Raw genomic sequence first — 27,936 nt, forward strand, 5'->3', positions numbered from 1 at the left:
CCAGGCACAATGACAGAACCATGTCTTATGAGCCTTCCTGAAGGCCAGTAGGGTTGGGGCTAACCTAACCTTGGGGGGAATGAGGTTCCAAAGGGTGGGTGCTGTGACAAAAAACCCTCTCTGTCTGGGTCCTATCAGAAGACATTCCTTAATGGACGGGGCCCTTAACACACCTTTCGTGCCAGACCTGATGGGACGGGTAGATGTAACTGGGAGAGGCAGTCCCTTAAATAGCCTGGCCCCATGCCATGATGGGCTTTATAAGTCATAACCAGCACCTTGAATTGAACCTGGAAGCAAACTGGCAATGAATGCAGCTCGTGGAGCAGAGGTGTAGCATGTGCTGAGTGATTAGCACACATAACTGCCTGTGTTGCTGTGTTTTGCACCAGCTGCAGCTTCTGGATGCTCTTCAAGGGCAGCCCCATGTATAGTACATTACAGGTGGTCCTCATTTAACAATGGTAATTGGCACTGGAATTTCCGTTGCTAAGTGATGCGGTTGTAAAACGTGATGACACATCACTGAACCACTTAACAATGGCAGTTCCAGGAGTCCTTGGTTACTGTCATTAAGTATATCACCATGAGTCATTAAGTGGGGACCTCATGTGATTGTGACTTCTGACTTCTGCTGGCTTCACCATTGACTTTGCTTGCGGGAACCTGGCAGAGAAAGTTGCAAATTGTGATCACATGACCATAGAATGTTGCAATGGTTGGAAATACAGGCTGATTGCTGAATGTCAAATTGCGATCATGTGACTGTGGGGGTGCTGTAATGGCCAGAACTTCAAGGACCAGTCATAAGTACTACTCATTCAGTGCTGTTGTAAGTTTGAACAGTCACTGAATGAGTGGTTGTTAACCAAGGACCACTTGTACAATAATCTGTTCTGGAGGTGACCAGGGTGTGAATGACTGAGAATTAGATCCTTCAGATCCAGGAATGGGTGCAGCTGGTGCACAACCCAAAGTTGTGCAAAGGCCCTCCTAGCCATGACTGCTACCTGCTCATCAAGCAAGAGTCACGAGTAGAGAAGGACCTCCAGACAGCACACCAGGTCTGTTTGGGGTACTACCACCTCATCCAGCACCAAATATGGTAAATTCCTGGAATCTGAAGGCCCCAAAACCCGAAGCCACTCAGTCTTGCTAGGGTTGAGCTGAAACCTGTTTTCCCCATCCAAACTCCCACAGCCACCAGACACCAGGACAGGACATCAACAGCATCACTTAGTTCCCCAGGAGCAGACATATATAACTGGGTATTATCAGCTTACTGATGGCACCTCACCCCACAGCAATGAATGACCTCACCCAGTGGCTTTATGTAGATGTTAAACAGTAGTGGAGAGAGTACCGAGCCCTGCGGCACCCCACAAAGGACAGGGTGAGGCTTGAACCTCTTGACCCCAATCAGCACTAACTGGAGCCAGCCTCAGAGGAAAGAAGAGAACCAGCACAACACAATCTGCCACCCACCTTCAACCCCTGAAGCCGGTCCAGAAGGATACCATAGTTGATGGTATTGAAAGCCATGGAGAGGACAAGAAGAGCAAGAATGGATGCATTACCTCCATCTCGCTGTCACCAGAGGTCACCGAAAAACATGACCAATGCTATTTCAGTTCCATGTCCAGGTCTGAAACCAGACTGAAAGGGGTCCAAACAATCTGTCTCATCCAGGATCTTCTGAAGCTGTTGCACAACCATGTTCCCAACAATCTTCCCTAAAAAAAACAAACCCAAAAAAACTTCTTGAGGAGGGGGCAAACCACTGCCTCCTTGAGAGGCAGAGGAACAACCCCCTCTCTCAAAGAAGAATTTATCACTGCCAGAATCCAACTGCACATCACCTCCTGGGAGGCCTTTAGTAACCAGGACGAACATGGATCTAATAAACAGGTGGCTGAGCTCACAGTCATGAGGACCCTGTCCACTTCATCAGGCCTAACAGGTTCAAACTCCCCCAGATAACAAGCAAGACCATGCCCCATGCACCTCCACTGGACCTGCACCAAGGCTGGTGTCCAACTGAGAGTGAATCTGAACAATTTAATCTGACAGATGCCCTGCATTTTCTTCTGTGTAACCCTATAGGTGAACCTCAGAGTCCTCTATACCCAAGAGGGCTTGAGTCACCTACACAAGATCTCCAGACAGCGATCGTGGATGCTAAGGATGGAAAAATACTGACATTTTGCTGCCCTTACCGCCACAAAGTAGGCCTTAATAGCAGCTGTAACCCATGTTTGGTTGGGTTCATTCCTCATTGACCCCCAGCAACACTCTAGGCATCTCTTAACCCATTTCATTTCCCTCAGTTCCTTTGTAAACCACAGAGAATGACAGGATCCATGGGAAAGTAGAGGCTGCATGGGCATGATCTGATCCAAAGCCCCAGCCACCTTCCATTCCTGGTGATGACTAAGACCTTGGCTGGACCATGCAGGAGACTATCACTAACAAACCCCAGTTCCCTCTGGAACCAATCTGGGTCCGTCAGTCACCAGGGCAGAGCAATCAAATAGGTCCTGCCTCCCTGTGGTGGGGGGCAGCACCAGAGAATATCATGGTTACCAGGGAGTGATCTGACCATGACAGGGGAGCCACAGAGAGCTCTCCCAATTCTAGATCACTTTGCCATCACTTCAACAACAACAACAACAAAAACAGATCAGGTGTGTGACCGCTGTCATGAGTCAAGGCCTGGATGACCTGGGATAGACCCATGGATGTCATGGTGGCCATGAACTCCTGAGCAGCCTCAGGCCTAGAGAAGGCAGACTGAAGTCCACCAGGAACATAAGCCTGAGAAACTCTACCGCCAACCCAGAAATGGAGCCAAGGAGCTCAAGCAGGGAGGTCACTAGGCAGCAGGAACGCTAGTACACTAGCAACAATCCCAACTGATCCCTAGAGCCCAACTTAATAAACAGTGTCTCACATCTAGTGACCTGTGGACCATTGCTCTGAGAACCATTAGAGATTCCCGGAGGATAACCACACTCTCCCATCCCTGCCCTGGAATCCTGGTTGATGCCACACCTGAAACCTAGCTGGGCAGAGTTCTGTGATCAAATCACAGATGAGAGAAGCCTTATTACAGTCTGACCTGGCATTCAGCAGCAGCAACCGAATGCCACTGGAGATTAATTCACAGAGACAAAAGGGTGACTAACTCTACATTAATGTTAGGAGAAGCTGTTGTTGGCACAGCTGATGGAGCAGAACTGAACAAACAGACTTTTCTGCTATTGCAGTGCAAATTCTTCAGAGGCAGTCAGTTGGCCATTCACTGCTTCCAGAAGAAAAGCTTCCAGCTGTTTTAATTCAATTTAATTCCATCTTGGCCAGCAGTTATCAATGAACTGTACAAGGATTTTTAATATATACTTGCCTGAGTATGATAAATTAGTTTCACTATAAGTGCAGTTCAAGCCTTTAAACCTGAGATCTGTTGCCCAAATTTCAGTACAACATGCATGGTACATAGCTGCATAAACAAAATTAACCATGGAACCGTTCAACATGGGTAAGGGAGCAGTATTTATTCACTATAACTGGTAAGAGTTAACAGAAAAGATTGATCCATTTCATTGTAGAAAACTTAAGTCTATGCAGCTTAAAGAGAGAGCCAGTTTGGTGTAGCAGTTAAGGCACCAGGCTAGAAATGGAGAGATGATGAATTCCACTCCTGCCTTTGGTACAAAGCCAGTCACTCTCTCTCGGTCCTAGGAAACAGGCAATGGCAAACCACGTCCAAAAGACCATACCAAAAAAACTGCAGGAACTGGTCCAGACAGTCACCAGGAGTCAACACTGAGTGAAAGGGACACACACACACACTCTTAAAGTGCTGGTGGAGGCCTTTGATAAGAAATATTTGCTCAGACTGGGAGCATGGGGAACACTCCCTGAAGGACCACAGCCAGGATGGCAGTGAAAGAAAGTCAAGTGAGGGTGATCCCCCCTGCCCCCACCTGCTATATCTGACCTTCATGCCAACAATAAAAATGAAGGGGATGTCCCTATTTGGCACAGCATCAATCACAACAAGCTTAGAAGAGGCACTTGTTTCTGGCATACAGTAGGGGTTATATCCAAGACAGTATCAGCTGCCACCCACTGCCTGCAGTGATACACACAGATACCTCTTAGATAAGGCATGCTATTCAGCTTTAAAACAATATTGTAATAAAAAAGCACAATTTCTTTATTGCTTTCAATGCAGTATTTAAAAAGCATTCCCATGAATTTTGATGCAGTATTTAAAAAGTGTTCCCATGAAACTCAGTACTGAATGGCTCTTCCAGCAGTTTTGACTCAATTTTTTCTTAGTTCTGCCTGGAATTTTACGGAACAAAGCTTTGAGTATGAAAAGGATATACTTGACTCCACTACGGCTGTTCCCCTGCAAAAGAAGGTATTGAAAAATACTACTATAGTTAGATTTTAAAAACTTTGTTGTGAGAAACCTCAGATATTTGGACTGGATTCACAGATAATGAAAAACCAGGATGACTTGTATGTTTTCAGCATAGCATGATGTGCAAGTCCAGCCACTGTAATTGTAAACCATGGTTCAGACTCAGCATGCTATGTGCATCTAGCCAATTATAGTTTAATAAACCCTGTTTAAACATACTAGGGCTTAGAGTGAGTGTGACTCTAGCCAAAAACTTTTCAGTCGTTGTTTAATAAGATTGTAGTGATGAAAAATTTATTTTAATGAATATTTGACCTTTACTAGCTCTGCTGGTTTACAGTGTGCACTGAAGCAAGGTAGGAAGTTGATTGCCTGTTAGCTAACATGGCTCATTAAGATGTTGGGAGCTGTAGTTCAGCAATATCTGGATATTTTCACTCTTGCATTACAGTTTTTGGAGATGTGGTGAAGTTCAAAGGAGTTGATAGCAAAATACAGGAAACTTCACATGAACTGTATTTGATGCAAGTGGGACAATCTCCCAGAATGTTCTGCAATAATTAGATGTTCTGAAAGTAGACAAGTTAATTTGGATAAAGTTTCCCCTAATATGGATTTCCCCTAAGCTATGAAGACCACAAATAACTGATTACATTGTTTTAGCGGTGTTACAATCATTGATTAAAAAACTGCATCAGAAGGAAAGTTTAAACAGATGTGTGAGGCACCAGGCACCCCATTCCTGAATGAAACTCATTACAGCAGAATATAATCCAGCCAGCTTAGCTGTGTGAAATCCTATAGTGGGTCTTTCACCAGAACGTGCACAAACATGTGCCCGCGCGCACACACACACACACACAACCATTTCCATTGAAGATTCTAAGATTTACCTTCCCATCAAAATATAATACTAACTAATGCAAATCATTCCTAGCAGGTTGATCATGCTGTTTGGTATTTTTGAAATGAGAAAGTCACTCACTAGGACAAGAAGTAGGCTCTCTCTTTCCTTTATCATACCAAGTAAAATATTTGGTCATTCTTTGCAATATTTAGAATATCAAGTTTCATATTCTCATCCATATTTGGATAGTGGAAGTCTGTTTTCTGACAATTGGAAAGCTTTATAAACATATTTATTTGGAATGCTTCAGTCCTACAGAGCATGCTTCACTGAAATGTTGTTCAGGGTTTTTCTTTATCCAAGACTTCTATGTTTTCAACTGTTAAATAGGCTAGACCAGAATTTTTCAAACTTTGTCAAGCCATGGAATCTGTTAGTTAAAAGAAAAAAAAAAATCTTGCATCTCCTTATCAAGACACAAATCTCTAGTGATAGAGAATTGGCAGGGCTTGGGTAAACTTTTTAATAATTTGCCCTCAGTCTCTCATAGAATCCTATCATGTTCTTGTAGTACTGTAGAGTTCCATGGAACAGTTTGAAAAACCCTGGGCTAGACAACAAAAGCAGCCATCATATAACTCCTAAGACCAATTATTTGATCCAAGTACAGTAGCTACAACTTGGAAGCAAGTTGTGTATGTCTGCTGAAACCCACTAACTTTTATACTACTGTACATTGCATCTCACTTGTATCCTACTGAAAATACACAACGTAAAACATTTTTCCTTCTACAATGTTGGCTTCCTCGTGCCTGAACAAATAGTTCTCCTTTTATTTTATTGAACATACTTCTTTTTCTTCAGCTACTCTTGGAATATCAATTATTTGACTTGTAACACAGTTCACATATAAACTTTATAGTTTGTTCTTGTCTCTTTCATTTTGGCTCTACAATAGATTCCAGTTCTTATACGGATTTTTATTTCCAAGTATTATACTTGCAAATGTATTGTAACACTGATTTATTACCTTTAAATCTATGTTCTCTAGGTTGAATTCCTATACAGATTTAGTTGGCTTTGAGCTCCATAAAATATAGGACTTACTTTTGAGTATGCTCATATTGCAATGCTTTGCTAGATACTCAAACCAAGACCTATTTTATGGATCATAAAATCATTCTACGGCAAAAGCAAATTACTGTGTAGTATGTGTGTAATGCATGCCCTTTAATTTGAACAATACCTTTCACTAAATGGTTGTAGGCAAAACAACAAAAAGGCACATGGATATGTGAAAACTAAACCATTTTTAGTAAATTTTTGGTTTGTTTTAATATCCCTGTCATTTAGACAGTAATTCATAAATACAAACCTAATATTTCCTCATTCTCATTCTGGCTGCTTACTTTATGTTCACATCCTTGATACTGCCTTCCTTAGACATATATTAATTATTACCTAGGGCAGTCTTTCCCATCCTGGTGCCTTCCAGATATGTTCCTAGCCAAAATATTTATGAGACAGAACTTGAAAGAGCCGCAGTCCAACACATCTGGAGAGTACTCAATAGCAGAAGGCAGCTTCTCTCCTGCCCATTAAAAAGGGATTTCCAGCAAATTGACTTATAGCATGGAAAGGATTTTTTTTCCTATTAAATTCCAGTTTGATGGTATGGAAGATACAGCAACCTCCTCCAGCCGGATGGCCTTCAAATGAGTTGAACGCTAATGTACTCCCAAGCCATGAGTTAAAGTTCAAAACAGCTGAAAGGCACCAGGTTCAGGATACTGGAAAAAGGATTACCCTCCCCCCATTTCTCATTGCCATGAAATGAAAATGTTATTTCTTGCTCTATTAAGAGCCAAGACTATGGCACTTGCTTATGAAGTATTATACTTAGCTAATGTAATTCAATGAATCAGAAGTCTTGAGAACGAAACGTTCCATCAGTGAATATAACAACTGCAGTGATACTTGGCTGTTGAAGTTCCCTCGCATAAGAATTGCAAAAATAAAAACAAACAAACAAACAAAAACCCACTCTCTTCAGCAATGAACCTACTGTTGTAAGGGCAGAAAAACATAAATAAGAAAAATGCTTATAATAAACATGAAACAAAATCCTCACAAAATGCATTTTAGAGGCACACAGACACTTTGTTGAGGTCTTAAAACCCCCACTCTAATAGCTACTGGGAATACTCTGTTCCAAATCCACAGAAAGTCTGAGCAGATGGTTGCATCTGGGAAATGGAGCCTAGGCTTGGTAGTGAAGGTTGGTAACTAAGGAGGGTCAGGTCTGGTTAGTATATGGATGGGAGAATACCAAGAAATATAAAGGCTGTGACCTATAGAAGTTGGAAAACATCCCTTTGCTACCAGAGGGAAGGAAGGAAATGAAGCAGCAATTGAATAACAGATGTCTAATGCTGCTTTCGAACTCTGTAGTGGCCAACATACAGTAGCATTCTGAAGAGTGATGGTTCCAGTAGTATATACAGACCAGTTTCCAATTAATTCTAAATTCTCTTTTTAGTTTAATTAAAAGGAAGCCTCATAGCTAAATGATATGGGCCTTATTAATGTAAATAGGTATGTGGCAACAGTTTTAGTGCTAGATATCAGCTTTTTAATTTTATGCTGAATGAAACACATGCTCTTTTTAAGAGAGATATATATAATCAGATCTGAAGATGCACACCAGAATTATGTCAGTCCATATTTCAAGTAAATAACAAAAGCTGACATCTCATACTAAATTTCCTAGTAGTCTCTAACCGTATCGCTACTACTCTATTTAAATTGGATGACCATCAATGAGCATATGGGCATTTAAGATTATTACTCTAAGGTACAAAGAACTGTTTTCTGTTGCTTGGTATCAACATTGTAGTTTCATGACCTGTGGTGTAAATAAGATAAGATCAATATTATAACTAGGTGGTAGGACAACTGTGAATGTTTAACTGTTGAATGACTTAATATTCATATCTTTCAACTGATTTTATGTAGTATAGCCCCCCCCCCCCAATTATATTAGTTAAATCTTGGACTAGTTTGGCAATGCAATCCCATCCTTTTTTTTCCCAAGTGTAGTGGAAATATTTGGGATTAGGACATGCTACCGGAGGCTAACAGGTATCTCAAGAATCCCAGTTTCATTCCTTTCAAGTGACAATGAACATGCAGATTTGAGCTGAACTGTAATTTTATAAGGTCATCCAAAGCAACTCTAAAATGATCTTTCTCATATAAGGTGCTGTTTGGTGATCACTACCTCTGTACATAGGCACTAAGGCCCCTTGACATTACCAAGATAAGCAAACTGGTCATGGTTTAAGTATATGTTCTCTGACCTCAAATTAATGTATGAACAAAGTATATGTGAGAAGAGCAGTAATTAAAAACTTTTAGGTCTAAAGAAGATGCCTAAAACTGCACCCTGGATAATTTCCAAATTTTAAAAGCAATGAGACAGAAGATGTATGATTTTAACATTGTGTGGTTCCAACATAAAAGGATCAATTTAATAATCAGAGGGAATAATTTTTCTTAAATTTAAAGCCATTTTAATGATAAATGAAGAATGTCAAAAAGGAAGGCAATGCTTTAAATAAATGGCAGAACAATCCAATAGGCATAGAAACGATGATAAATGAACAATCACTTCTTATCCTCTGCCAATCTTGATGTGAAATTGGAGGTTTCTTTTTCTTTTTATAAGAGACCCATTTTACTTTCATTCATCCCAGCAGGAAGGAGGGATTCTGTCAGCTCATGGGTCAGTTTTTTGCTTCTCCCATTTGAAGGAGTATGTCAAGGTATGAGAAAACTTTGGAGGGGGATGTAAGAGAACACAGTTTTTTACTGCAAAATTGCAGTTTTGACTAGTTTTCTCATTTACAAGAGGCAGAAGTCACTGTTAACAACTAGGTGACTGAACAAAATATCTTATTTTAGTTCTAAATCGCACTGTTCATTCAAACTAAAACCATAAAAGCCACAGTTGTCTTAAGAGCCCAGGGAAGCAAAGTTTAGAAGACAGTCCCATTGCTCCTTATCCTTTAAGACAGGACATTCTGAAAGCCAAAACATCTAGTTCTCTATATAAAGCATAAATTTAAAATAGGCCAATACAGGAGAGTTTGCTAGATTCAGTTTTCAGACTTCATTTCTCAGAACAGCTATTGACACAGTTCTCCTCATAAGCATGTACACTATTGTTCATACATTCATGATTTCTAAGCAGAGATAGTCAGCAGTCACTCTACTTCTATATCCTGCCAAGATGATAAGATCAGCTTATTGGTTTAAGGTGGACATCATTAAGTTGGGTGTCTGAGGATTAGAAGTCCTGAATGGTCCAACAGCCCTGCTTTGAAATGGTACTGCAACTGAGTGTACTAGTTATGCTAGTTAGTCCCCAAGCAGGAAACAAGAATCAGTCATGAATCTCTTCTTAAAGTGGTCAATTTATTATAAAGATGTTATACAATTTTTGGAGGACTACAGAAAGAGGCTCTGCAGTTTAGTGAACAATTAGTTCTATAGCAAAAATGGCTGATACTACACCTTAATAATAATAATAGTTTGGGGAAAAAATATCAACCTTAGCATAATTTTCCTTCTAATTCTCCACTGAAGTGGGCACAAAGATGATCAGGCTTACATTGTGCTACCTAATTTACAGACTGTAAATATAATACTAATCTCTTTGTTCTACAAATGACAAGGCAGTGGCTATTTGATATCACTCCAGTATGTTTTTATCCTTGTTCCAGTCTGCTGCTGCTTACTGTGAGCACAATGGGCATTGTAATAACAGAAGCCAAGTACTGCCATTTTAGAGTTATTTATTCTAGTCAGCACAAAATGATCTGTAATATAATCCCTTTTTTGGTTTCTTAGGAAGACTTAAGTTCAGACTTCATTTGTAAGAACACAAGGATCAGATCCTAATATTTATGGTTATACCAATAGAAGAGAATATCTGTAGCTCAGGGTTGAACTGTGGAGTCCTTGGGGTTCTCTGAGCTTGGTTGTTTTCATGCAGTTACTTGGCTAGGTAATCTCTTCAGTTCTAGGGTTATAACTTATTTGTGTGAACTGGGGGAGAAGGAGTTTTTTTTTTTTTTTTTAACCTATCAGTGTTTGTGTTTGTGTGAGAGAATAAACACAGAGTGAAGCAAAGGACCACGAGCTCCAGTTTTCATAAAAGCCAGTTACTAAACAGAGAATTCATAGTTATCAATGCTTTCAAACAGGTGAACAATTTGTATTAGTTACTTTTCATTAAAAACTATATTGCAAACTATTTTTATTTTTCAACATTATTCTTCAATAACAGGTTTATTTTAGTGTAATTTTTGTTGAAAGTTTGTATGGTCTACAGAAGCTTTCCCAAAGAATAGGGATATTTACCACTCAAATATGCTTGCCTTTACTTGGCTTTAGTGATATTAATAATGCATTCCTTTGGAAAAGTTACTTAATTTCAAAGCAAACATATTTGAGTCTTTAAAAAGTCCTAATTATATGATACTAAATATCACTTTTCTTCCAAAATGGCTACGCCTGCACAGCAAGCTTAGCTTGGTTACTGAGTTCCTATGTTTGTACAATATACTGGATCATAATGAAATGAGCTGGATTCACTTAAAATTCCAAACAAAAGGGGGAAAAAAGAATCAAGGTACAGCTGCTAGACATTTAAGTGACTTGGTTTATCTGGTTTATCATGTCATGTGAATGCAACCTTATCAACCTTACTGGTTTACCTTGTTGGGAAATGCAGAGCCAATCTTTTCTTTTCTTTTTTTTTTAATGGCCTTCCCCAGTTTGGTGGAGAAACAGTCCAGAAAATGCAGGGAGTCCTTTGAGGGCAGAGAAGAGGCAGGTTAGGGCTTCCTGGGGCCCCAAAAGCCAGTGGCTCCCTACCTGCCTTCTGGTACCACCTCTGCACTTTGAAATGTATGCACTGCATAATGTCTAAGCAACCGCTTTGCAACCTTGTTCTCTGCTAACCCATTATCATATCCGAAAGGCACCTGATTGTATTCTCAGCCCTTAGGCACATTTTCTTACCAGTTTCTGAGTCAATCCAGGTGGAGCCCATTCATATGTAATGGTGTCAAAAGTTGGATCTTTCCGTGATACTATAGGATTAGTGATAATCATGCGATTCCTTTTATAGATGCGGATTCCATCTCCTCCTTTTACCCGAGCAGTTAGTGAAGAATATTTCGAATCAGCAAGCAAGCGGCCAATTTTCCGATCATCTTCTGCGTCATTGCTCAGGCTGTGATCTTCCTGGCTACATTTGCATGACTTGCATATTTTCCTGTGGGAGACAAATGAGGTCATATTTTGATATAAGCTGGGCCCTCATAGGTATGTGCTCTTTTGGTGGCTCAAGGGTGAACTTTAGAATAAACAGTGAAGGTTATATATCAAAATGGATGACACAGAATAAAAGATCTTTGTGGTCAAATACTATCCAGAAAGAAAAATCTGTAACGAGGATTAACAGAATTTGCAATGGTGTAGAACATAAGACTGTAAAAAGCCACATTGCCAAAACCCTGGAGGAAAAGCCGTTCAGTGACTGAAATTCTGAGATTTACATAATGGAAAACGTTTAGTGATTAAATTTCAATACCTATATTAAACACCCAGTGGCATGAAGGGGACACGTAAATGCAGAATTTTTAGCAATCTAATGAAACAAACAAAATGGGGGAGTTTCTTGTTCTGTTTGCAATTATAAAAATAGACTATCCCTCCTTTCACACCCACACCCCCCCCCACCAGATATTAAAATGCAAGCAAAATGATTCTTCACCATACTTCAACTGAAAACATTCATGGGGGCAAGATTCTTTTTAAAGCTAAGACTGCAAAAGGCTTGAACTCTTGCTTCATAGCTGTGTGTGAGGATCAGCCGAGTAACCTTTAGCTGCTGTCAAACCAAGTGGGGAAGAAGGGATGAAGGAGAGAGGTATTTTTATCTTGATATTGGTGCAATTCAGTAGCATTAAACAAGGGTTTGATTGTATGATGGCTACAGCAACAATTCATAAGATGCTACAGCATAAAATTTCAATAAGCAAATGTAACAGTTTCTATTGGTGAAGACTGGGGAAAGTACATGGGTAAACTCACAAGGTAAGTAATGCTATACCTTTGACACAGGGTGCCATTTTTAACCTCAGCTCCCTGCTTTGTTACCCTCAACAGTTGCAATACTTGTAACCTACACATTGATCCAATATACAAATACGACTGGAGTAACTAACTGAACATATCTTCATTATTTCTGATTTTGTATCTGAAATTATGACTTGCAGACTCACAATAAGATTGTGGATGGTGTTAAATCAGCTATGTACATTGTGCTAAGCTGTATGATGGTTTCTTCAATTTTGGCTAAACATGATACCTGAATCAAATTAAGCTGACCAATTTTCTTTAAAAAGTGGAATAAAAATCTAATCATCATCATCATCATCTGGCCACCGTAGTCTGTAAGCTATAGTTTATCAGTTATTGTTATATACAACCAGGCCAGCCATCCAAGGTTAAAACGAAGCATTTATTTCTGATATTTATACCCCAACCCAAACATTAAACATAAAAAACTAAATAAATAAGAGCACATAAACAAGGCACTTAAGAACAAGAGCCAAAAGCACATTCAAACAGAATAATTTTAATAAGCAAGGTTGGGACTATCAATACTTCTGGTAGGAGAGCAATTCAAAGAGAGGAGGACACTACTGCGAAAGTCCATGTCCCATGAACTTTGTAAGGCGGGGGGGCTCAAGAAGCACCTTTTAGATGCCTGGATTCTGTGCTGCAAGTGATTACTTGATATGCGATGCTGTAGTACATACAGCTTTAAAGATAACAACTGGTCTTTCAAATTGGGCCCAGAAGCATGCCAGTAATGCAATGACTTGAGGATTGATGTTATTGTAAGCTTGTGGGGTTCTCCTACCAGTAATCTAGCCACTGCATTTTACACCAGCTGTAGCTTCCAGATTGTCTCCATAAGCAGCCTATTTAAAGCACATTACAGAAGTCCAACTGGATGATAATCAAGGTGTGAATTATTGTTGCCAAGGAATCCTGATTCAACAACGGTTGTAACTGGTACACTAGATGAAGCTGGGTAAAGCCCCCACTGGCCACAGCTTCCACCTTCTTCTTTAGCTGGAGCCAAGACTTCAGGATGACCCCCACATCACGAATCACCTCCTCTGGGGAGATTGCAACCCTGTCCAGAGTAACTCTTTGGACTGACATTACCAAGTTGCCCTGTTGTTTATTGGTGAACAACAGCTCTGTCTTGGTTGGATTTCACCTAAGCTTGCTTTGGTCCATCTAGATCTTCACAACCACAAGATGCTGGCTCAGGACTTTATGGCATCCCTGTTGTAAACCAATTAAGAATCAAGATACTGTCTAATCCTCAACACCCAAGGATTCTCTAGATTTTAAGTCTTCATTTCTCCTTTTGGAATGATACGCAGCATTATTTTGGAATTAAAACTCCTACAGAGCTTTGCTGTTTGCAGAGGTTGGTAGAAATTGAAATCTGTACAAGGTTGCCTGTCCTCATATTAGGGCAAGATCTGATCTTTAATATCTGCTTACTGTCCACTGTATTACATTTTTTAGATGTTTATAAGCTACCTCATAATAAAAGCCAAATAGGAACACCTCTAGAAGTGTAATGAAATTCAAACTTCAATCTAAAGTGGATTAGAGTGGACAACTCTGGTTCATAGGCTGCCTATGGGCCCCAGTCTCCATTTTGCAGCCTTCCCAATATACCTCCTAACTCTGACACTGTGGTACAGGCTTTTTTATTTTTTTTGTTCCCAAATATCCAGGTTTAATGCACTGACCTTTGTATTTTAAAATGCCTTAACCCCCTAAATAGCAGAAGGAGTAGAAGAACCCCAAATATTTTAGCCTTGACCCCAGGGATATAATCAGACTCTTGGAAACAAAAGAAGAAACATGGCCCCCAGCCCCCCAAAATGCTGCCTGATTTTGGTTTATTTCATATCTTACCAGTGAACATTTTAGGTTAAAACTTTATGGGTTTTAATACAACAGAAGAAAGTTTAAGCTACTGATTATATCTAAATAGATTATTCTGAATCTACACTATGGCTGAAACAACAAGAATCTGATGCAGATTTCAGAGAGGATTATCTCTATGAAGATTCAGCAAAATAAAAATAAACTAATTCACCGTACAAAAAAGTACTAAATATTCAAAAATACAAATTTAGAAGAATTTTTCCACAGCTATGTTATTTGTAAAAGACATTGGCATGTTTGAACAGTACAAAAAAGTGAACGTTATTGTCATGGAAAACTCACCCCAAAAGCACACAAGCAAACAAATATAGTTACAAACTAATTCAACCTCAGTTCTTAGTCCAATTCACCACAACTATATATTTCAACATTTAATTCTGTAAACAGTTCCTCACCTGAAGTCATTCAACTGGCTAATGGAAAGCCAAAATGGCTTCTCTCCTGCAGATCATTGTGCTTGACACATAAATGCTGGCAGCATAGCTTATATACTAGTTGCAGGGAAATGATGGTAGGAGTCTCTTGTCCTCTAGTTCAAGGATGTGAGCTTCCTAGTATGTGGAGTAGAATGCTGGAATAAATGGGCCTATGATATGATCCAGCAGGGCTCTTCTTATGCTCTTAATGCCTATACAGAAGTGAATGCTTTCAGCTGACATTGGTGAGGGCGAACGGGGCTTAAGCGGAGTGTTCACATGGTGAACATTCCAGTTTTATAACACTTGAATGAGGCTATAGGCTCTCAGGAATACGTATAAAAGAATATTTGTTCCAACTGGACTTGCCAAACCTCAGTCCAGAATTCTCTACTAGTATTACAGAATAAGTGCAAATGGCTTCTTTTTTGGATATATGATCTCCTGTCCACTTCCAAGGTACTTCAAGTCAATGTGATTATATTTCACTTATGAAGTAAAAATAGCATGCAGAGATTTTTAGAAAAACACCGTTAAGGACCAAGAAATCATTTCAGTGTCAGTTCACAATTCCGTTCTGCAAATCAGTTCCTCACCCTAAATAGAAGTGTAAGAAATAACAAAGGTATAGAACTATATTTATCATACAGCAACAGGATGTGTATTTTTGTTTTCTGCAGCCTGTCACAGGTACGTCACTGTTCCTAGTCCCTGAAATCAGCTGCCAAGGGGTGCCTCAGTGGTAGGGTTACTTCTGGGCCTGGTTTGGCTTTCAAAAATACCAAAATGTATTCACTCAAGTTTACATTTTTCAAGTGTATGAGCAAGATCTCGAAATCCTAACATCTGAACAGCAAACCTTAACCAAAGAAAGTTGTTTGATGCTGATTTATGTTCTAAAATAGAGGCGGTCACTCTGGGCCACATGTAAACATTTGGAGGCAAAGCACAGAAATTCAACAGTGTGATTTTTTTCATTGAGAGAAATAAGACAGGTTCATCACACCTTATTTAATTAACCATACTCCAAAGTTAAATGTCATCTTTGCATTTCACTGTTACACCTCTGCAGTTCTCAGAAGTCAATTTGTATTTCTTTTTTTTAATATAGCCTGCAGCTACAAAAGATTGTCTGTATCAAAGCTCAGACTTCAAAGAAAAGGTCTGATAAGTAAATTCTAGTCCTGGTAAGAAACAAAGACACACCCAAACAATACAGAATATCCTGCAGTGTGGAAAATAGTTTGCGATGCAACAAAGGGAATGACTACCTAGGAATGAGAAGAACAAGAAAAAGAAGCATTAATGAAAACATAAACTTCATTTAACTTGTATAGGCCAAGCCCCAACTCTTGAATACTTGATGACTTTTACTTCCTGGATAATTAAATCAGCCAGTTTCAACCTGCATTTTTAGTGTCAGAGATAGCTAATGCCTGATAAAAAGCTATGTGGCGTCTGTTTCTAAAAGAACCAAGATTTCATTCATTCTTTAATACTCTATCCCAATTTCGGATTATATGAACAATTATCACCAAAAATCCTATTCATTCTTATTTGTGTAAATAGGGAAAGGTGGAATTGTTAGAGTGTGGAATGACTCCTCGGCTCTAAATGGTTCTAGATTTAGCTCCATATCACAATATAGACCAAGCTTATTTGGGAATGACATCTCAGCTCTAAATGGTTCTAGATTTAGTTCTAGATATCACAATAGACACCAGGCTTATTTGAGAATATCCATATTATATATTTCAAAGCAAATGGCAGCATCTGGCTGATTCTGTCTGAACTTGAAAGCTAAATATGCTGGCTGGGGAAATTCTGAGAATTGAAGTCCACACATCTTAAAGTTGTTGAGGTTGAGAAACACTGAACCAGAGGAGAGTTAATCTGCTAATTTGGCTTATATATTGCTAAATCAGCAAGTGCTCCTAGATGTTTACAGCAAAAAAACCCAGCTATGAACAACTACAGAATCTATCAATAACCCTACATCATGAGTAAAAATACGGAAAGAAGAAAGAGTCTAACAGCAACATTATTTCTCAAATAATAACAAAACTAACAAAACTAACAAAAACTTCAGTCTTAATAGTCTTCTGAAAAATCACCAAGGAGGGTGCTGATCTAATTTCAGGAGAGAGGCTATCCACAAGTGGGGCCCACTATCGAAAAACACTACCTCTGGGCCCCCATCCCTCTGACCTCACATAATCTATGGATGTGAAGTATATCCCCAGAGAGGGCATGTGTACAGAATGGGCTGATACTATGTGGAAAAGTTTAAGCTCTGAAATAATCTGGTTTTCTTCAGGCCCAGAAGAAATAACAGCTTGTTTTGTTTAGCTTGGTGTGCTGTGTGAACTCAGCCACTGTTTCACAGGAACCTAGTCAATTACAGCATATTCAGTAAGCGCTAATTAAATAACTCACAGCTTAGCACAATGCATTAACCCAACAAATATCTGTGGCAAGCGTTTCCTGGTTGTGTTAGTGATTGCTGTATTCCCTCAGCTGCTATGTATTTTAATTTTTGTAATTGTGATTGTAATTGTTTTAACTTTTATTTTGAATATTGTTCACTACCCAGAGTCGCTTGCTGAGATGGGTGGCTATATAAATTGACTAAATAAATAATTAAAGATGCTTTAGTATGGAAAGTCTATTGTCCATTTTAGCAGCTGGTTTTTTCTCACTATGGCTCTCCAGGAAAGTTAGCTGTAGACCACAGAACTATACCATCCCCAAAAACTGTTAAAAAGCTATTTATACATAGAGCTACTCTATCTCAAGTCTTGGGTGGAGTTCTTTGCCACTCTAATGATCATATATCCTTTTAGAAGGAAGGACTGAATCTGGGATGCTGAACATATGTTCTGTCCTTGAGCTATGGAGTCTGAGCTACGACTATCTCAAAGTGTTTGAGAGGAAAACATATTTCAAGCAGCAGTAAATTTACAGCATACTGGTGTACATCTGAGAAACTGAAATCCACATAGTCTTATGTTTTATATTCTTTTTTCAAAAATCATAAAGAAAAGAACATAACTTTTCAGATTTGATACCTGGCAGTTCATTCAATTAACAGCTGGTAATGTCATCATTAAAAAGCATTTTGGGGGTTCACTGTAGCCATAATGTTGGTGCTGCTGAACATGTGTTTTGCTATGGGAAGAATAATGTATTGGCAGTATTGCTTGCTGAAAATGGAATCAATATGTCCAATTATTCTAATCCAGATTGTAGTTTCTTTAAAAGCTTTACTGAAACCAGATCTCAGTCTCATCTACAGAACAGGAATAATTTTAAAGGAAATGAAGCTCATCTTTTTTCAATGATGGTATCACATGGAGGAAATGCAAGTTTTAGGGTACTATTTTTTTCAAGATTTCTTGTTGGTTACAACTAAAGTCTGAAGGATTCTGTATCCAAATAACTCTCACTGCATGATAAAAAGGAAGAGAAGAATCATGGTTCAAACTTGATCAAAAGTTTCAAAATGTCCCAGTACTGTATGTATTTAAAACAAGATCACTGTTTATACATATATTTTGTTATTTACTTATTTATTAAATCAGTTTATATACAGTAGCTGCCCAATCAGATATGATTATGGGTGGGGTAGAAATAAAAAACAAAACATGAAAACATAACAACATTAAAGTTAAAATCCTTGAAAAACAGAAATAAAACACAGGAAACTACACACAGTCCAAATCAACCAAAAGTAAGATGGGTATGACACCTCCCAACCCAGTGCTGAGGGAAAACCCTAGTTCTAAGAGTTTTCTGAAACATAGGCAGTATCAGAGTCGCTTAGATCTTGTGGGGGGGGGGAATGTTCCTCCATAGGACAGGTGCAATGACTGAGGAGGCACATCTTCTGGATTCTCCCAAGTGATACTCTTTCAGAGATAGGACTCAGAACTTGCCCACTCTGTCAGATCTTATTGGATAGGCAGGGACAATCAGAAACAGACAATCCTGCAAAAAACTGGATCCTACACTATGAGGGGCTTTATAGGTCACAATCAGCACCTTTTATCAACTTGGAAGCATGCTAATTGCCAGTGCAGCTTGCAGAGTAATAGTGTTACATGGATGCCCCAAGATGCCTCGTAACTACTCACGCTACCACATTCTAGACAAGTCGAAGCTTCTAAGAGATTTCAAGGGCAGCCCATATAGAGCACTTTGCAATAATCCAGATGAGAGGTGATTAAGGCAGGGGTGTGAGTAGGGTGTCCTGGTCCAGGAATAAATTAAATTGATGTACAAGATGGAGCTGTGCAGTAATTCTACAAGCCATAGCTGTCAGCTGCTGTTCAATCAAGAGCTATGAGTCCAGGAGGACCCCTAAATTACCCACTAGGTCTGTCTGGAGTAGTACAGGTCCATTCAGAACCAAGGATGAAAATTCCTTGGATCAAGGTGGACCCCAAACATTTGGTTCTGCTAGGGTTGAGCTTGAGTTTGATTTCCCCCAACCATACACCTACAGCCTCCAAATATCAAACAGCATGGGTTGGACAGCCAGGGGTTTAGAAGTATAGCATTCTGATGATACCTAATCCCGTGCCAATGAATAACCTCATCTAAACAGGAATAAAGAGAGAATCAAACCCTGAGGCACCCCACAAAGTAGAGGCTGAGGGATAGATCTCTCCCCCTATCAACACTGATTGAAACCAACCCCAGAAGAAGGAAAATCCTGTAACAATGTGCCTCCTACCCCCGTCTCCATGAGATGGTTCAGAAGGATACCATGACTGATGGTACTGAAGTCTGCAGAAAGATCAAAGAGGTTGAATACACTACCCTCCTCTTGGTACTGCTATAGGTCATCTACATGCACAACCAATGCCATTTTGGTACTGTGCATAGGCTTGAAACCTGATTAAAAGAGGTCCAGATAATCTGCTTACTCCAGAGCCCTCTGAACCTGCAGGACAACCAACTTGTCAAAGACTTTCCCCAAAAGAGAAGGTTGGAGACAGGAACTGGAAATTATCCATCACTGAGAGGTCCAGTGATGGCTTCTTATGGAGGAGGTGAGTTGACATCACCATAAGCCTCCTTAAGCTTCTGTTGCCCCTGGCCTTTCTCCTTGGCCAAAACTTGGGGCAAAACCAGCCCCTCACATGTATACAAAGTACCTTTGCAAAGCCTTGCCCGTACCACCACACACATATCATGATAACCTTTAAAAGTCCACACTTAAATCCTCTTTCTTCTTATATGCATATGCAGGGTTATCTCACCTGAGTTAAAATATTCATATTTTTTCTGGTTATTGGCTTTGGATACCATACATTACATGCAGAAATCAAAAACAGCAGCCACCTGCTTTCTGAAGTGTTCTCACCAGGCAAAGAGGATATTACTTGCATTTTTTGAATGTTTCAAATCAATCTGGAAGTTGGAATACAAGAATGAGCACACCACCCACATGCAGAGAAAGTAGAAAAGAGCTGATAGGACTTTAAAATGTCACATGAAAATGTGACAGGACAAGCATTACCAGAAATCTTGACGTCAGAAGAGGAAATATCCCATCAGGGAGGGGGAAGAGCCTTGCACTTTCTTTTAGCTTGAGGCACAAACATGTGCTCAGAACATAAGAATCACTTAATAGATTGAAAGTAGGAGGAAGCTGGCATTTAGCAAGAACAGTGTGTTAACAAAGGATGCACAACAATATAAAGCAGAGGAAGAATTATTTAAGAAGTGCCAGTTTTGAGCAGTTTTTACAGAGCTACAAAGATATCATTATTGAGGAAGAAATCCCACTGCCAATTGTGCAAGGTTCACATATAGGCAAGAATGGTATTGTGCTTTTATGTGCACTTTGGATCACTCTTCTGAAAAAGGTTTTTCCATTGAGAGCAAAACAGACTGAAATCACTACATGCCTAATGGCATTCACCTAAAGTAAGTGAATAGATATAACCAAAAGGTTCAAATATTTGCATTCAACTAGGGCACTTGCATCTTTCCAAATTGTTCCCTTGGGAGTGGAGGCTTCAGGGAATGTGACATTTTTAAAGATGACATCACCGCTGAAAGCCTGGCATCCTTTGACAGGAATATCTGAGCTGCTACCCACTACTGAAAATGCCAGAAGTCAGAGATTCAGGCCTTTTCACAAAGAATGTAACAACTCAAATGCAGCGAACGAAAAATTAGTAGCTTAATGCTGCTCATCTGGAAAATTGACAAAATTTGAAAAAGGGCACAATGCATCTTAGTAGCCCTGCTATCAGTATATTGATCTAGAGTTCAATATACTGAAAAACTACTAGTTTCAGTCTGGTCTACAGTGTATTAAAGTGAATAAGGTTTTTTTCCATTATCTGAATGGTGAAAGTGAATGAAGATTTCAGTGCAAATTTGCATCTTAAATGGGGGCTGCTTTAATCTGTGTCAGTGACTGAGAATAAAAGACAGATGACTGATTATTACCAGTTTCTACATGGAAATTTATAGCCAGGTACCCTGCTTCTAATAGGGTTTAAAAGAAGCTATGGATTCTGCTAAGCGCTTAATGCTAATAATTGTCCAGTATATTTCTCTAACTTTGATTTCATGGGAATGAAACCCGTTAAGTTTGAATGTGGGGATATATGATCTCAACTACAGACATGGTATGAATGTGTAATTAATGGCCATATTATAATACCTCATATGCTACATTTGTGAGCAGGATGAAGATGTTTAATATAGTGAAGTCAAGCACCCAATTCAAAATTTTAGAAAAGTAATGAATTAACCAACCAGACTTTGACACCACTATTTTTACACTGTAAATCCTTCTACATACAAAAGCACTGAGATAGGAATTACTAAAGCAAATTTCTTAGAAAAGTATTTAATAATGTTCTAGGGCAAAAGGGATAGAGAAATATTATTACAGTACCTCTTTCAGTTCCACAGTGACCACAGTATTGCAAAAGGAAAAGGCAGATCAATAACACTGCTTTCCACTGATAGTAATGGATTCCACTAGTATTCTTCCTAACCTATAATCAGGAGTCACTTTTTCCAACTTATAAATGTTATCATAAAGCATACAGCTCAGCTCATCAGATGCATAGCCTTTTAATAAAATGTGTTAGTGGGAAACGATTCTACCAGACTCCTGACTTTTTTGCCACAACAGACTAACAAGAATCTCCTCCCACAATTTCTGCCCTATAGAACAACTGATATGTGTTCATTTACAGTTGCACTAAACAGAAATCAGGTGAGAATAGAAAATAAGAGCAAGAAGAATAGCAAAATCCTTTACCTCCAAGAATGCGGTTCAAAACCAGCACACTTTTCTCTGCATTTCAAACAAGGTGCACCTCTTCCTGATGGTTGATGGGTAATTGAGACCTAAAGAGAAAAATATATATATATATATATTAAAAAATCTATACCTTACTTGTTTATACCAGGCTTGTACACAGTATTAAAAACACAGTGGAAAGAGCAGCATAACTGGTCCACTGAAGAGTAAGTTTAACCCAACATAGTTAACCAGAGGTGGACAAACTGTTGCCACTGGGCCAGACATGACCCTTAGCCTAATTTCAAAATTCTCTGTAAACGATGAATTCAAGACTCTTATATAGACTATATTTTCCTTCCATGAAACCTGCTGCTTGGGAAGGAAGGTGGGTACATCTGGACAACAACATTTCTTAACCATGGTGGACAGCTTGTCTATACTTAAGCATGATGTGTGAACCCATAGCAGATTCCATTTTTGGTGAACATGAACCATGATCTGACAACCTGATGATTTGTACTTTCAAAATTCCAGTTGCTTTATGTAAAGAGGAGGAAGACTTTAGGGTTGTTCAATTTACATTAATTTGTATTTGAAACCCAAAATCAACAAGTTCCACATGCAAAAGTCATTTAATTCTATGCATTTAGACTTAAAGTACAGAATGCCTTTGAGCACAGTTCAGCTAAGGAATGTTGTATTAGTATCTGAACAAATTCCCTATCTTTTCAAAGAATACAAGAACTTACTCTTGAATACACCAAAATGTATCTTTTTCTGAAATCTAATTTGGATGGAACAATTCTTCTACAGCTGCTGTTTTGAAACTACTGATCAGAATTTCTTGCAATTCATGGAAAATACCCAGAGATCTACCTCAAGAATCTTAATCTACCTATTGCTCCTTCCCTTGATTTTTCCCACAAGTTATATCTGGAAAGAGCAAAAACATGAGATATGTTGTAGCTTAGTATCCCATACATTTTATAAAACTGGACATGGAGACAAGCAGATGGAGAATACTACGTTATTAAATTAAATGTAATGGAATGTTCTCATTTTCAATGTTTGAAACACATGACTGAGAATCCAAAGACCAAGCCATGGTTCACATGAGATTGTGTTACAAAAGTAGCAATATCTAGCCTTGGAAACTAGGTATAACAGATTCACAGTACAGATAGTCCTCAACTTATGACCACAATTGGGACTGGAATTTCACTAAGCGATGCGGTTGTAAAGAGAGATATCATGTGACTGCATCCCTTATCAACCGTGATCCTGGCAGTTCCGGTTGCCATTGTTAACTGAGAATTTTGGATTGTTAAGCAAATACCCACCCCAATCCAAGCCATTCTGGGCTTGGTCCTTTTCAGCCCCAAGCCTCATTAAGGTGAGGGACTGCCTCCAACTCCACCCCTGCCTATCTCCCCCCCATCTTTGCCCTTCTGGCTGCCCTGCACCCTGCCTTGCAGGGTAGCAGGCAGCCCGCAGAACCATGCAGCTCTGGGGCAGCTTGTCACATCTCGGGAAGTCGCAGCCACCCCAGCCACAGTCGCCCTCGCCACTCTGCACTCTGCCACCCCAGCTGACCTTCACCATCTTCTTGCTCCAAAAAGCCCCTTCGGAAAAAAACCCTGGAGCACGGTGCGCCAAAACACCCCTTTGCAAAAAGCTCCTGGGCAGGGCTGGGCTTTTGCTTCATGCTGTGGAAAGGGGGGGGGGGGGGGAAGCCAAAAGCAGTACCTGAGGAGCAGCACACCCAAACGCCCCTGTGTGCCATGTTCCTGGACTGGGCTTTTGGCTTTTTTTTCACAGCACAAAGCAAAAGCCCAGCCCAGCCCCGCCCCAAGGGGTGTTTTGGCACACCATGCTCCAGGAGCTTTTTGCAAAGGGGCTTTTTGGAGCAAGATGGTAAAGGTCAGCTGGGGTGGCAGAGCGCAGGGCAGAAGGGGGCCAAGAGGGCATAGAGGGGGGGAGATAGGTGGGCTGCCAAGCTCCTGAACTTTGATCATCTGACTGCAGGGGTGCTGCAACAGTCATACTTCAGGCACCGGTCATAAGTCACTTTTTTCAGCGTGTTCGTAACTTTGAACGGTCGCCGAATGAATAGTCGTAAGTCAAGGTCTACTTGTATAACAAGTAGAGTACTATGTATGTTAAAAATCTGATACATGCCAAGTGTTCACATCCATACTCTGAGCCCTGATCCTGTCTCTGAAGTCTCACTTTTTCTGCAGATCTTTATATGCTGATTATGACAGTCTGCAATGGATTTATAAAGTAGAGTAGTTTATATAGAGTTACATATATAAATATGCATGAGGTAATGTCGATATGTTTAACTGGGAACTTTAGGCAAATTATCAAGACTGCAATTACTTGCAACTCTCCCATAGACTTCAGCACAGAACATGTGAAGGTCTTTAGAAGCATCCACATACTGAGAGAGTTAGTAACAAAGCTTATCCACCCAGTAATTGTGTACCACACGTATGAAAACTGAATGCCTATATGTGGCTTAAAATGAGCAATCAGTTCTGAGGACATTAACAATGACACGTACCTTAAAGAATTAATGGCCTTCAGAAAGCTAGCTGACTTTCTCTAAACAATTAAGAGCAGCTTCTGTCTTAATGTGTCAGGCCTTCAAGGCAGACTAGGTCAAGGAAAGATATACCACATGAATTATTTGTTATAGAATATAATAACAATCTTGAAAGCTTGACAAAGACTCTCTATTCCCTCTTACACTAAACAGAATCAAGGTGAGGCAATCTTGAGATTGCTTTGGGAGTGGTTTCCGTGGTAAAAGAAAAACAGGACAGGAGGAAAAATAATAATAATAATAATAATAATAATAATAATAATAATAATAATAATAATAATAATAATAGATGCCCTAGAAAGAAAGTGTTAGTTTTGCAATACTGTTCTGGTGTTTCTTCATGGGACAATAGGTGATTTGTCCTATAAAGAGCAATTCAAGTTTAAATTAATCTTGACAAGTTGAAGAACAGAGGCTGCTTTGAGTTTATTTGGAGCAAGTGTTCTGACCATTGTCTCTAAATTGGAAGACACCCTTGCCTTTGATCATTTTCTGAAGATTAAGTGTGACACTGTATTCAAAGAAAGCTAAAAATGTACTAGAGAAGCCAAAAGTTAAGCTGTACCAAAAGGAAACATTCTAGAGAAAAGGATACTATGGAATGCTTCCACCATCATCAGCCTTGTCATCACCTTTTTCCCCATCCCAAGGAATTTTTATAGATGCCAAAAATCTAAAACCAAATCTTCAGATCTGGCAGTAACTTGGCTTGTTGAAGATCCTAGCCAGAAAGGTGCCAGTTTGATTTTTCTTTTTTTTTTTGCAGTCTCTCTTTTTTAAAAGAAAACCAGCAAAATATCTATTATGTATTTATGTTTCTGTGGAAATTGCCAGTATAAATACCAGTCAGAAACATTGCCTTTCTGCAGACACACTAAATACTCAACCCCCATTCAGGCATTACTAGCTCACTGAGATGGAGAGGAGACCCAACCAGTCCCCACATTTGCAAGGGAGGCTGTTTTCTGCATGGCTTTTGAATCTTAAACATGAAGGGTTTTAAATAGCTTGTTATTAAAACACACTCTTCAGGCCTTTTGTTTGGTGCTCAGAAGATGCAGCCCAAGCCTTACAATTAAATGATTTCACATATAGTGCTAAGCCAAGGCTTGTTTAACAACAGTTTGTCATATAAGTCAGAAGTAGCTCGGTCCATCCATTGTGGCTTAGCATAACATGGTTTATGTGCTTTTCGTCTAGCACAAAATGAGCAAGCCCAGCCATCTAGACTGGGGACATCTGGGCAGAAGACACAACTGGATGGAATTCTCATTACTGTAATGAACTTTAGCTCAATATTCTGCTATTTGTAATATCCCATTACTACACAAAAATGAAGCATCTAGGGAGATGTTAATAATCACTAAGTTCAGTGTAAGTGTCAATCTAGAAGTCATCTTGTTCCTTTCTAAAAATTGGGTCAGTAAATTCCTCCTTATTTCAAGCTAGAAATTTCCTGACCATGAGAGTTACTAAGAAGAAGAAGAGCCTGCCTCCTGGAGTTATGGGTGCACCATCACTGGAGGTTTTCACACAAAGGTTGGACAACTATTTTTCTGGAGTAGGTTGAGGATTCCTGCCCTGGACAGGGAGCTGGACTAGAAGACCTCCAAGGTCCCTTCCAACCTTGGAACATTTGTAATATGATTGGTAAAGATTAGGTAAACTAGAGATCAAATTCATTTTGTTTTCAGATTATGGTTCATTCTACTGATATTACAGATTCTTTTTAATATTGTAGTTGGACATGGCTTATATTTGCCCTTCTGAAACATTTGTACAAGGTAGGTAAAGTAGAAACTACTACTTTTCAGAAAAGATCCCTATGCTATATCATTTTAAACACCGCAGGGCAGTGTTTCTCAACCTTGGCAACTTTAAGATGTGTGGACTTCAACAGCTGGCTGGGGAATTCTGGGAGTTGAAGTTCACACATCTTAAAGTTGCCAAGGTTGAGAAACACTGGTGTAGAGCATTGTTAACTCACTAGATTAGGCAAAAATGTGTTCTTCCTTAGTACCTTCAATAGCAATTTCAGTTGCTGAACTTGAAAGTATTTTTTCACAGATGATAAATATTATCTTAATTGAATGCTTGCACACCAAATACAGCAGAGAGGATAGTTTAAGAAGCTGGCAAATGTTACAAAACCTAGATTTAAAACCAACCCCTGCTGTCAGTGCTATCTGCCAAATATTCTCTTCGCAAACAAGGCCTTGTCTACATTTAGAGTGTTTTATAAAAACCTGCTGTGCAGAAATACGGATCTCTAAATTGTGTTCTGAAGTCTCATAATTGTTGTTGGCAAACTTTTAAGGAAATGAGGGAGTAACTGAAAAGATAAATTTGGCCCAGGGAAAGCACAATTCAGAAGATAAATAAAGAAGAAACTGGGATTCTTATCCTTTGAGTTTTGCCAGTTCTACCAATGTAAAAAGTACTCTTTAAGGCCTAACTGAATGAAATATCAAGTACAGTTTCACACACTGAAAACTGAAAATGAAAAATCCTGCAGAAATGTATAATCCTCTTAGATAAATTTAGATACCTGGTGTCTGGAGGATGAGATGAAGAAAAATAAGCTGTATCTATCAGAACAAGAACTATCATGTATTTTCCTTACTTTATAAATTGATATATTAAGTGCTATTTCTGACAATATAGTAGTGACTGAATTCACAAATATAGGCTAACCCTATTGGTTTACCACCTAAGACTACAAGGTTTCTGAATTGTAAACATATCCCAAATGTTGGACCTAGATAAGAACTTAAAGAAGATAGCCTAGCTCAATGGTAACATGCATCACCAGCATGTAGATGATTATAGAACATGCAACCTGCACATTCAGGTAAAAGTTGAGGACCTCACTGGTTAGAATTTGAACCCCTAGAGATGATATCAATCACAATACTTAGGTAGAGGGGCACTGATGTGCCGAAGATGGCTTGCACTAGTACATGAGAGCCCATTGTTAAATTTCCTGGGATTTTGTTAGCTTCTTGAGAGGAAAGCTGAGCTGCATTGCTGAGGTGCCAATCAGCTGTTCAGCCAGCAGCACAGCATGGTGCCAGCAATGGAGTCAGAGGTGACAGTGAGATGTGGAGGCACTGGAATGTGGAGTTTTGTTTTTGGGCAGCCAGTTGTTAAAAGTTTACCAGCACACCACTGTAGAGAGGACACTGTTATGACTTGGTGTAATTCAGCTTCCAATTTTCTCTTAGTGAATAGAGACTTCTTTTA

General features: G+C 39.4%; 1 protein-coding gene across 4 annotated transcripts in view; it reads right to left on the reverse strand.

The window, feature by feature from the left end:
* Positions 1–27,936, reverse strand: part of LMCD1 (LIM and cysteine rich domains 1) — a 56,661-nt gene that overhangs the window by 14,704 nt on the left and 14,021 nt on the right. For all 4 annotated transcript variants that reach the window (XM_007431737.3, XM_088134321.1, XM_088134319.1 and 1 more), the window contains 2 exons: positions 22,101–22,189; positions 11,367–11,622 (listed from right to left, as the gene is read on the reverse strand). In XM_007431737.3, coding sequence (XP_007431799.1) covers positions 11,367–11,622; positions 22,101–22,189 — 345 coding nt within the window. The remainder of the gene's footprint in view (positions 1–11,366; positions 11,623–22,100; positions 22,190–27,936) is intronic.

The sequence above is a fragment of the Python bivittatus genome, unplaced genomic scaffold (assembly GCF_059951505.1).
Source record: "Python bivittatus isolate LINGU-HERP-01145 unplaced genomic scaffold, Pbiv_v1 ctg000080_np1212, whole genome shotgun sequence".
Classification (NCBI taxonomy): domain Eukaryota; kingdom Metazoa; phylum Chordata; class Lepidosauria; order Squamata; family Pythonidae; genus Python; species Python bivittatus.